Genomic DNA, 12,478 nt, shown 5'->3' on the forward strand with positions numbered 1-12,478 from the left:
TCAACACTGTTTAAAGAGTCCGTTCAAAGAAAAATCGTTGGTATCAATGGAATTTGCACAGATTGCATAACATACACAGAAAATATGTCAAGCTTGTTGATACAATATTGGCCGTTGGTTGGAATTAATCTTTGTTTACTACTGTGTTTACTACTATCTTTTTCCCTGTACTCTTATTTGCTGTAGTTTCATTATCTTCACTTTCTAACAGTGTTTACTTTTCATTCTTAAAGCCCAGCTACTTCTGGGCCCCAGAAAAGCTGATTTGTATACCCTGTGGCTGCAGTGCTTTAGGATCCATATCACTGCAATGTGATATGTCAGGAAGATGTATCTGCAAATCAGGATTCATGGGCAGACGCTGTGAAATCAGCAGACAGGTGCCTAAACTGAAAGAAAATGCAGGAAGCAGTCAGCAGATCCGAGTCCCCCCTCGGAGATGGGGCATCAGCAGTGCCAGTGGGTGCCCACGGGGTGCTTACCGGCCTGCTACTCTGGTAATCAGAAACTGTGTGCATTGCATGGGGTGAAATCTCGTATTTGCTTGTGTTTGGAGCTCCCGCAGACCTTTTTTTTTTTTTTTTTTTTCATTTATAACACATGTGCTACAATATATGAAATTATCAAGAAACACACAGGCTCAGAAGACAGGCAGCATTTTAGGATACTTCCCCAGTTCTAGGGCTTCTCATAGTGCAAATGACAATGTAGGCCAGAAGTCAAATAGCAGAATAAGTCCAAAAGCAACACCATCAACAGCAGTATGCACAAAATGTATGCGTGATGTACATGCATCAATGGATTCAGTGGGATTTTCATGACCTTCGGCAGGATACAACTTCCTCTTCTAACAATTCAAGAACCAAGAGCTGAAGGAGTTTGTGAGGAGGATCAGCCCCAGAGGCAAAGTGTTAAGATCTAATCTTGAAATATCAAACATAACTGGTGTTAAAAGTTCTCATTAGTGAATATGGCCGGTTATCTGAGCCATTTTTAACTGGGTAAAGTGCCCATTATTTGAATATAGTGCCCAAAATGACAGAATTATTCATTGTTTATCACATACCAACAAAGCAACTTATTTCCTAAAATGAAATAATTATGATGCAACAGTGTTTTAGGAATGCTGGTTTTTTTTCCCTGCAACTCAAAACCACCACACTTGTCACACCCGGTTTGAAAAATACCTGGCAGTGTTTTTCCTCCTCAGCCAGATTCCAGGACCCATGCCATATTTGCTAGTATGGATTGCCATGGAGAACATGAGCTTTTACCCGTTTAACATATATTAAGTAACTGTGTTGCCCACACAAACACTCAACATACACTGATACAGGGACAAAATATAACAACATATTCAGAAAATTCATCGTACTTCCTCATTGTCATCCAGGATCTTATGTCTTGTTCAGTAAATGTGATTCTTAGAATTTCTGTGTGTAAACAAGCTTCACTGAGGACTTAACTTGGGGGTTCATCTTGGGGGTTTGCATGACTGATCAAAATGTCTTTGACTATGCACAGCTCATCACAGAATACAACCCAGCATGTTAGTGATCTTTTCTTCCCTCACGCAGTGTGGAGTGCTAGCATATCAGACTTTTTCAGGCTTTCACCCTTATAAACAGAATTTATTAGATCCTATCAAATTTTCTATTGAGAACTGAGCTGCATGCTGTGCATTGGTTACTTCACTGTATTAATCTGAATGTCTGTCCTGAGATTTTTGCATATTCGCATTTCTGTGTGTTTCTTCCTGTGGAAAAGAAATCTTTAGAGATAGTCTGTAGATTTAATGGAACCTTGGAGTTTAATTACATGAGTTTGAATATTTCTTTCTCTCTGATATACCATGATTTGTCATGAAGAAGTATATAATTGGCAAAACATTTCAATATAGAATTTGGAAATGAAAATCAGTGTAATTCTTTATTATATGTATAATCAAGCATTTGCTTAGGTTCATATGATTCTTCAGGCCAAATTCTGACCGTAGGTGTGGTCCTGTATTCTGATACCTATCAGCAGGTTCTCTATGGGAATGTGGAACTTCAATATTAACCTCAGAGATCAGATTTCAGGACTTTCACATGGAAGCCTGCTGAAGTCTCTGGGAATCCACCTACACAAGAGGTTAGGGAACTGTGGAACAAATCCACGCAAAATGTAAGTCAGTGCAGCTCGACTGACTTCAAAAATCTGTACTGATGTGTACTAGGTAAAAATCTAACACCACATGCCTGGGTCACACAGTAGTACATTGTAAAAGTAAATATTTTCCACTTTGTTCCATTTATATTCATTAATTAATTATATTCATTATTCATCTTTTTAATATCTCATTTTTAACATTTTGCTTTCCTAGTGAAGTCTCTGATAAATTTTTACTATTAAATGTTATAATATCAATTTCAAGTGAAGTTAGTAATATGATTTGGATTTCAATATTCTCTGAAAATCATCATACCTGAGAAAAGGTGGGAAAGTACTCCCATTTTAAGTCACTCTAGCTCGAGACTGAGTTCAGAGTTTGAATATCAAGTACGGTTTGCTCCTAGGAGCCTCTGTTAGCTGGTGCAGTGAAACCCATGCGGTCTGTTGGTTAAAAGCTTCATGCAGAACTCCATGTTGCAGTATACAAATGAGCATGTTTCTTCCCTTCTTTACAAGTATACTTTTTGCACTCCAATAGTGGAGTTGAGAAAATTTATCACTATAGTTGATAACATCTATTCTGGTTCTGTAGGAAGTTTACAGTACTCAATCCAAAAGAAAGCGAAGAACGAAAATAGAAGAGAAACAGAGGCTCATTGATTACTTCTATCTTAGTCTTAGACCTAACCCAAAGACAGAGTTTTTATCTTAAAACTAGATAATTCCCATTATTTGCTTGTAATGTACACAAATACATTATATCTATGTTCTTCTAAAGTTATTCCTAAGTATCATTCAGAAGAAATGCCCTCGAGTTACAGAATACTGTATACAGACATTGCCCCTGGTCAGAGGAGATAAAATCTAGTTGTTCAGAGGCTTTCCAGTTGAATCAATCTCCATTCATAGCTAAGAATTTGAATTCACTCTCTTAGCAACAAACTCTGCCTGACATAATCTTACAACCCAGACACAGGATAAGTATATGGCGCTGACAAACATTCCTTTTCTTGTGGGAATTGTACTTATGGAAACACAACCTCATAGGACATGTGGTACGTTACAGATCATTCATTATAGCTTTAGGTAACATTCTGACATCTTTATTCTTTTTCAGCTGTGTAGGGTATTTAGTGCCCTTGCGCCAGTGTTTTACCGCTACAATTCAATCTGTTAAGTGTAGTTTTTCAGTGATGAAGGGGAAAGAACCACCCTGATCTCCCTACACTCAGCTTTTCATCTTTTCTCCTGGTAATCATTCCATGTACTAACTGCTCTTCCTCTCTCTGTGGCAGCCTGAAACATTTGGCTTACAGTCTTCAAGAGGATGTGTTCCCTGCAGCTGCAACTCTTTTGGTTCCAAGTCCTTCGACTGTGATGGAGATGGACAGTGTTATTGCCAGCCTGGAGTGACAGGAAAGAAGTGTGACCGCTGTGCTCATGGATTTTACAACTTTGAAGAAGGAGGCTGTACTGGTATGTAAATTCTTTGCAGCCAATTGCAGATTTATTTGTGGGGTTTTTTGTTTGTTTGTTTGTTTGTTTATTACTAAGATTCTAGTTTGGCTGGTTTTGGATTGCCTAAAAAACGTTCCTGACAGGTAGGTATTTTCATAGACAGCCCTGTAAATCGGACAGTTGGCAAGGATGGTGATTGGCAAGAACAAAAGACCCAAGCAATTCCTGCTATTTTAAGGTCAGTTTATGGCTAATCTGCCATGTTTAGAAGGAACAGGAATGTCCTTTTCTCCAAGTACCTTCTGCCAAAAAAGTTTCTCTGAAGTTCCTATGATTTAGTTATGGTAAGCGTATTGTAGAAGGCTGATTAAGGTGCTTGCCAAATCACATCAGGTTGAAGGGATGTGAATGGAAAAAAAAAAAAGAAAAAAAATCCCTTTGCTTCTAGTTTTATCCCAAACCTTTTCACTGCCCTTACATGGTTGATCCTTTTTTATTAAATTTCTATACCGTAATATTTAGAATCTTGCTTACTTGTATACTTTTCGTGTACAACAAGATCTTCAGATAAAATTCTCTACTATGTCCCTTGTGTAAGCACATGAAAAGTATGCTTTTCCAGATGTTGAAACTCTAGCATCAGACATAAATATATCCAGCCACTTCTCTACGTTTATGTTTGTCCTTTTGGACATTAGGTCAAACACTGAAATGAATGCTTCCTGTCCTTAAAGCAGTACAGACTCCTACATCGAAAAGAACCTAATCGATAGGTCTCTTCACAGGGAAATATCCATCTTTGCTAATAAACTGTATTTTTAAAGTCTCATAGACTCATTTAGGTGTGATCACGGGAGACGTAGATAGTTGTCTAGTGCAGGTGGCTGCTGGATGCAAGAATGGTGATGACTCCGCAGCTGTCTTTGCTGATGGCAGAGTGCTATAAAGCCAAAGGTATTGCTGCTATTATTCTTCAGGCAGAAGCTGTATTCCTTCCAGAAGCAGAAATCACCATGCCCAGTATCCTATTCCTCCTCCTTTCCCATCCGGAATGGCAGCAGAAGCAGCAAGCCTAGCTCTCTACCTTTTACTCCCTTTTTTTATGGAAGGAGCATCGAGGCCTCGAGACCCACGTCTGTGCAGCAAAATTCAGTTTCACCTGTAGTGTTGATAAACCTTGAGCCAGGCTGGATTATAGATCATATTTGAAAACATTACTCTATGGTATTATCTCCCATGGGAAGGAAGGGCTCAGAAAACATTTACCACCTTAAAAAGTGCAAACACGTTGACAGCTTGGAAAAGGGAGATATTGGTTCATGGGCTCACTGATGAGAGAGCCTGGAATAAAATGCAAATGATAACTGCAGTCCTAAAGCACTTAGCACATATACAGAGGGAAAAAAATACTATAGCTTGTCTTCATGATTAGTTTCGTATTCTAACATTTCACAGTTTAAAAGCACATCACTATTGTGAAATACTACAAAATGTTATTAATTTCATACAGTTGGGGAAGGAAAATGAGAGGGCAATTAACAAGATTTCACATTAAAATTTTAACTGCTCTCTTGGCAAACTTGAAATGACAGAGTTTAAGGAACAGTGATGAAATGGGAAAGTAGTGTAAATCCAAACTATTTTAAATAGAAGTGTATCTGCCTGTCGTCATCAAATAATTTAAATAACCACAACAGCTAAAGATGTTCAGAAAATTCAGATTTTTAAAAGTTCCAAAGTTAATACAACAGATGGAGAGGAATTCTGTTTTCAAAATGCTGTTTTTTCTCCACCTACTTTTAGTAGGCTTTTTATGTATTCCTTCAAATGACAAAAAAAGGAATTAAATTATGAATCACAGAGAAAATCAGAATTTAATAAAAGTATATCAAATCGTGCTAGGAAGAAAGTGCACAAAAATGAATTCCATAGTGACAGTTAAGTATCGAATAAAATATTGGACCTCTTTTATCTAGCATTTATCCAAAAGGAATATAATTTGATTTTTTTCTTGTGCAATAAAAAACCATAAAGCCTAAAAAAAAAAACCCTAAAGCATCATCAGTTAGCGCTGACATTCTAGCAGCAAAGATACAAAAGAGATTTCTATTTCACTATTGCTTGCAACAAATGTGTTGTATTTTTTCCATATTCTTTTTAATAATGATAAAAGTAAAAATGCAAAAAATATTGGTGTATCACTTTCTTCCCCTCCATGCCTTTTGAACCAATTTTGTGGAAGAACTGGAAGCCCATAGAAGAGCTGTTACACCCGAAAGCCTCAGTCTCCCAATGGGAAGTGTATTCTGAAGCATCTTCAAGCCACAGTGTGTCAAAAGATTTTATGTAGCATGCAAAACATCTTGTTCCTGGCATGATGGAGACAAAACTTACTGTCTTCTTTGCATCCGTTACCTTATTTTGAAGGCATTGATGGGGAAAAACAAAGGTCACTTCTTATTTGAACTGTAGAAATGAGTTCTATCTTTGCACATCTCTTACTTCAATTCAGAGTAAAATTAGAAAGTATTTCGTACAGTAAAGGCAATGAACATAAATACAGCCCTGAGCAATGAACGTTATGTTACAGTGCATTATAAACACCCCAAGGAACAGATTATGACTCAGAGAGTCATAGTTTGCTTATGATGCTTTTGCTCTGACCTCAGGGGTAATGTTGACGGTGGGTTTGAAAATAACCCTCCTCCAAGCAATTATGTGTCTTGTGCCCGTAACTACTTATCACTTACATACCTTGAATCTGCCTTTGCCACCAATGAGTTGTTCACTTAATAATGCTTTAAGAGCAAAGACCACTTTTGGAACCACTTCCAAAACCAAAGTATTTTTAATTGAGTAAAATCTGCGAAGAATCCCAGTTTCCTGTGAAGAGGCACATTGTTGATGTCCTCCCAAGACAGAATACATGTAATCTGAAAAAAGGGAGTAGAACGGGAAAAAGAAACTGAAACGCCTTCTTTGCCCTTTAAGAAAAGACTGCTTACAGCAGCAGAAATTTCAGGAGGTTGGCTCAGATTGGTGGAAGAGGTTAAATACACTGCAGGTTCCCTGCGTAGAGGGCTCAGAGGCAGTCAGGTGGCTTCCTGCACAAGACAGCGTGGGCCCGGAAACTGTACAGTGATAGTCCCGCAGCTATGTCACGTGAGTGCACCATCTCAGAAGTCTCTGCACCTCTACAGTCGGTGCCTTTATTTTTCCCATTCTGTTCTCGTTGCAGTTACTTCAACCTCAGTTAACCTGTGTTGCATTGCTCCTGGTTTGGGTTTCTCTGGGTTTACCCTACCTTTCCTGCCTCACTGTGTCCGCAGATAACTGAGAGTTCGCTGTACGGTAAAGGCTTTGGTGGAATGATCCTAACCCTGTTAGGGTCTGCTCTCCAGGTGTCACATAAAGGGGTAACTTTTCCTCTGCTTTATTTTTTTCTGTCTCCCATGAAGCCTGTGAGTGTTCACGTTTTGGTAATAACTGCGATCCCATCAGTGGCCGCTGTATCTGCCCTCCGAATACTGTTGGAGAGATGTGTGACAAATGTGCACCAAATTACTGGGGCCATGACATTGTCAGTGGCTGCAAGGTGAGTGGATCTCTATTTTCTCTGTGTGTGTTACCTCTTTCCTATGGGCTAAATACAATAATTTGTAGCTGGAACACAATTTTAGGTTTGTAAATCATGGTCTGTCTCTGCATTGCGAGTTTTGGTGTCTGACTGTGGTGTAAATGTTGGCGATCTGTTACTGAGCGCTACAGAGCCTCTGTCTCAGGTATGCAGCCTGTAACACCGAACACAGTATATATAAACATATACTGCTGTCATGCTGAGTCAGTGTCCTGCTTGAGCCTAGTTTCTTTTATTACAGCTGTGTTTAATGTGATTGAGGAGATTACCACGTTATTGTACAATGTATATAGATGTATAGTTACAGGTAACTGACAGCGCCTTCGCAGACCAAATTTACTTTGGCCCTAATTGTGATACCACTGGGAATTTGTACTTGAAGTTTACTTGAGAAGGGCTTCAACTTGTGCATAAAAGACAGTGAAGAGAGAAGAAAAGAAACAGCCACCTTAGCTGTAAAATGCACTTTCTTCCTATGTTCTTAAAGGGGAAATAAACCTTCTCATTAGCCTTTAAATCCTCCTTATTCCAGTGTTTGACACGGTTAAAAAAAATTCTGAAGGGGAGGGAAGAAAGGAGAAGAAATCGGAAAACAATGATAGTATGTCAAACAGGCCATGAAAGCTGTTGTTAATGCCCTACTCTTGAGTTAAGGGGAGCAGTATTCGGTTAAGGTAGAAAACTGGTGAGTGAATATTGTGCAAAGTTCAAATGCCTTCTCCTCTCTACCGTTCTCATTGATGATGAGGGATTTATAGTACTGCTGCAATTACTCCAAAAAACTATGTCTTGTCTGAACATGGTCATACACCATTAATGCTCTTTCTGAAAAAAGCTGTTTGTCAGGTAGCTCAGACTGCAAACTAATTATCAAGAATTATTTCTTTTTTTTGTATGTATGGAAAACTCCTCTGTGAAACCTCTGCTGTGCTGCTGTGATATAGACTCTTGGCTTCTGAAACCAGCCTAATGAGGTTGAAGACCTCTGTTTGAGCTCTGGAGTATATTCTCTGATTGTCTTTTATGTGAGCGCATTAGTATGGCAGTTCTGTGGCACCATCTAAATTAATAATGATCTATCAGCCCACATCTCTCAGTATGTTGCAGCTAATTTCTGCAAAGTGAGATGTGAATCTCCTGCTCACACTCTTTGTAGAAGATTTCCAGGGCTGTCGTAACTCAGGGGGATAGAGAGCGTTGCATAAAGCTGCTTGCTTGCAAAACAAACATAACATCTGATTGTAATTTAGGTTTTGATATTGTATGCCAAGCTATTTCAATATACGGTGAACAATTTGCTTTCTAAGCTTTATGTTCAAACGTACCTTGTAGAATAAGGTTCTTTCTGTCAGAAGGTTTTATTTCTTAGGTTAGGTAGTAGTCTAGCAGTCTAACATTTAACCAGTAGTTAAATGGTTTCTCTGGCATGCAGTAAAGATTGAATTTGAATGTTTCCTCTGTATAATCACCTTCTTTATAAATCGTCTTTTCAGAGGAGAAGAAAGGTGCTTTAAGTATTCATGTAATAAACAGTTTTGCTTAGAAACCGAACCCACATTTTCCTCCTCTCTTTTTAGCTTTCTGTCCTTAATTTTAGCAAGTCTATCCATGTCAGTTACTGTGGTAACCTGTACTACTGGCACTGAGTTTGCTTCTGCAAGCTGAACTTCTCCATATAAGATTCTGGTCACGCCAGTGATCACAGCAAATGCCCTGTGCTAACTTTGCAGTACAGTCACAGTAATAGCACTGAGGGATTCTTCTGTTCTTTGGAAGCCTGCAGCTACTTACTTCTGTACTCAATATCTAGACCCCCTGGCAAATCACCTATTTCTATCCTTACCTGCCTGCGCAAGTCTCATTCTGTGAGCAAGTTTACTTCCCAGTACCGCACATGACTAAATCTCTATCCCTTACCATGTAAATTACTGTCATCTAAGAGTCCTGTTTGTACAAAGAAGATAGTTACCTGTCTGATGGATGAGTAATAAACATTGAACTAGATGCCACTGGGACCACTGCCCCTGAGCAATTCCAGTTTTAGCAAAGTGGTCTGAACATGCCCTGCAGAGGATTTACACAGAAAGCACTTTTTAGTGCTTTTAGAGAGCACTTACAGTTTTTAATTTTGTCTGCAAAGTATCCCGGTGTCTTGACCCTTTTGGATTTACTTGATTTCACTGCCTAACTTATCAGTGATAAGTAATATCTGTTCAAAAAGAAAAGAGTGTTGTAAATGTATTTAGTGTAATTGCTTGACCCTTGTTGAATAAAGATAAATGCCTAGCCTTATAATTCAGATATGTTACCTTTGGACAGTGGAAATTCACTGCTGTACTTTATTTATAGATACTTGAAAGAGGTGAGTTGCTTTTTTGTTGTTTTGTTTGGTTTTTTTTCAGAAGCACAATTGCAATTTTCTCCTTGTTTCTCTCCTTTTTAGCCCTGTGACTGCAGCCTCATTGGAGCCCTGAGTTCTCAGTGTGACTTAAATACAGGCTGTTGCTTCTGCCGCCCTGAATTCTCTGGGGATAAATGCACTGAGTGCAGGTTGGGTTACTGGAATTATCCACAATGTGTTGCTTGTCAGTGCTTCCTGGCAGGGACGGATCCACAGAGCTGTGATACAGAGTTGGGGAAGTGCTCATGCATTGATCATACTGGCCAATGCAGCTGCAAGGTAGGACGATGAAGGTTGTAAGCTAATCTTATAGCTGCTGAGAATTTTATTCCAAAATTCATTGGCATTTGTACTTTCCTGTTCCAACAATATATGCAGACAAATCTAGTTGGTTTTCATAGTGCATTTGCTAACTACTGTGGGAGGAGTCTAACATAAAGACAGACTTAAGTGCTTATCGGTTGCTTTTTCACACACTAACACTTGCCAGGATAGCATCATCTTAGGCTCCCTTCTCACTTTGTATTTCTTCCTGTCTGTATGTAACTGTTGCCAGTTTAACCCCATTCAATACAATTCTTGTTCAGGTATTTGGCAAATTAAAAGCAAACACATCTGTAATAACAGTATGCCACAGTGTACAGTGTAAAGTGTGTTCTTTATACTACATTGATTTAGAGGGAGTCAATGTTGATCATTTTATGAGTAGAATTAACTGCAGTAGTATCCATTCTTCTGAGTAGACTGCATCCAATTCAGGATCACTAAAGCAAAGACTTTTGGCATCATGACCCACAGCGTTCTTATTTGGAATTGTTCTTGGAAGAACAGCACACTTAGGTGGTTTGAAAATCGGCTGGATTGCTGGGCTTGTGGTGGTTTGACATGCAGTTGGTAGCCAACAAGCAGAGTACCCCAGAGCCAATACCTTCATCAGTGACACAGATGACAGAATTCACCATCAGCAGATTTGAGAATATTGCTGATTTGGAGGAGGCAGAGGTTGACATGCTGAACAGTAGAACTACAATCTAGAGGGTCCTTGAAAAGCTTGATGATTGTGAAAGTAGAAAGGTCATGAATTGGAGTGGAATAACCTCAAGAATCAGTACAGTTTGGGAGGAAAAAGGCTGAGTGGTAATACTGCTGAAAAGCTCATACCGGCTTTGGGGGATGGCAAACTGAATATAAGCCAACCATGTACTCTCATTGTAAATAAAACTGCCTACTGGGCTGGATGCATTGATCATACTGACCAATGCAGCTGCAAGGTAGGACATCATGAAGAGCATGACCAGCAGAGGAAAGTCTTTATCCCCCTCTGTTCAGTGCTGGTAAGACTGCACTTGGAAATGGTGTCCAGTTTTAGGACCCGATTCAAGAGTATTGTTGAGAAGCTGGAGAGGATCCAGAGAAGGGCTACAAAGAGACTTAGAGCAGATGATCTGTAAGGATATACTGAGAGAGCTGGACTCTTAGTCTGCAAAAAACAGAGGCTAAGAGAAAATGCAATTGCAGCCTACAACCACTTGAAAGAGTAGTTGATGGAGTCAAGTCCTTTCTGATAGTAGCAAAAGATGTGACAAGGGACAACAGCTGCAAATGGCAGCTTGGGAATTTTGGGTTGGACATTAGGAAAAAAAATCACTAGGAGGGTTATGCAGCACTGGAACAGATTATCCAGAAAGGTTTTGAAAACCTCCAAGAATGGGGATTTCACGAATTGGCTAGAAAGAGGCGTGGGTAACCTGATCTAGTATTGGCGATAGTCCCGCTTCAAGGAGGAGGTTTTTAAAAGTGACCTCTAGAGATTCCTTCTGTGATTTTGATTCATTCTTTTTCAGGGACTGTATTGACACACAGAGCTAGTAAAACAGAAGGATGAATTTAAATAATTGAATTGCCAGGTAATTCTTTTGTTAAATGGGCACCAATCACTTCATTCTGAGTTTAAAGGATAGACTCAATGGAGGAACTGTAGAACAAATTAGATTGAAAGGGACCTATGGAGGTCATCTAGTCCAGCGCCTTGTTTGAAAGACATTGCTGAGGCAGTATTTCCAAGGATGGGGATTTCACAACCTCTTTGTGCAAACTGCTTGACCACCCTCCCGTTTTTCTGGTGTATTTGAACAGAAAACATCAAGTTCTATTTCACAAATACTGATTCATTTGATGGTGAGACCATAAGAAAACTGAAGTGAGTGAGTTGATCACATGGACCATCTGAGTAAAACTCAGCCTAATGATCAGTGTTATTTGTCCTATGTCATCCTCTGAAATGGAAAAACAGAAGTATCTCAATTCTTTCAGCCTCTCCTGATACTTGATGTGCTCCAACCCCTCTAACCATCTTGGTGCCCCTTTTCTTGATTAGGTCCAGTATGTCAATGCCTGTCTTGTAGCTCTTGTAAGCACTAAGTAGAAAGAATGGGCATTTATGGCATTTTTAAATAGAAATGTTTCTTTGTTGATTCTTTTAAGGTTAATATAGTTACTTCTGTTTCTGTTAGTGCAAATTAACAGGATATATTTAGCTGATGATTAATGATAAGAAACTGCAATTGACATGAAACAAAATGCAAAGCAAATAAAATTCACAATTTATGGCAGAAAATGGACAAATAATACTGAATTAAGTCAGCAGATTTTTTTCTTTCCAGAATTTAAGTCTAAGGTTGAAATTAAATCTAGGGTTGGTTAACCTTTTGTGTAACTTTTTTGAAAGAGTTATGTATTGAAGAAGCTAGATTTTTATAAAATGGTAGTCGTTCCCATTTAAACCTGCTGTTATAGCTGCAGAAATGAACTTTCAAAGCCTCAGGAGC

At 38.9% G+C, this 12,478-nt stretch overlaps 1 protein-coding gene across 3 annotated transcripts in view; it reads left to right on the plus strand.

Annotated features, from left to right (window-relative positions):
* The window catches only part of LAMA2 (laminin subunit alpha 2), a 389,998-nt gene that overhangs the window by 252,951 nt on the left and 124,569 nt on the right, over positions 1-12,478 (plus strand). For all 3 annotated transcript variants that reach the window (XM_076333575.1, XM_076333576.1, XM_076333577.1), the window contains exons 21-23: positions 3,450-3,630; positions 7,071-7,207; positions 9,693-9,929. In XM_076333575.1, coding sequence (XP_076189690.1) covers positions 3,450-3,630; positions 7,071-7,207; positions 9,693-9,929 — 555 coding nt within the window. The remainder of the gene's footprint in view (positions 1-3,449; positions 3,631-7,070; positions 7,208-9,692; positions 9,930-12,478) is intronic.

The sequence above is a fragment of the Aptenodytes patagonicus genome, chromosome 3, assembly GCF_965638725.1.
Source record: "Aptenodytes patagonicus chromosome 3, bAptPat1.pri.cur, whole genome shotgun sequence".
In the NCBI taxonomy this organism is placed as follows: Eukaryota; Metazoa; Chordata; class Aves; order Sphenisciformes; family Spheniscidae; genus Aptenodytes; species Aptenodytes patagonicus.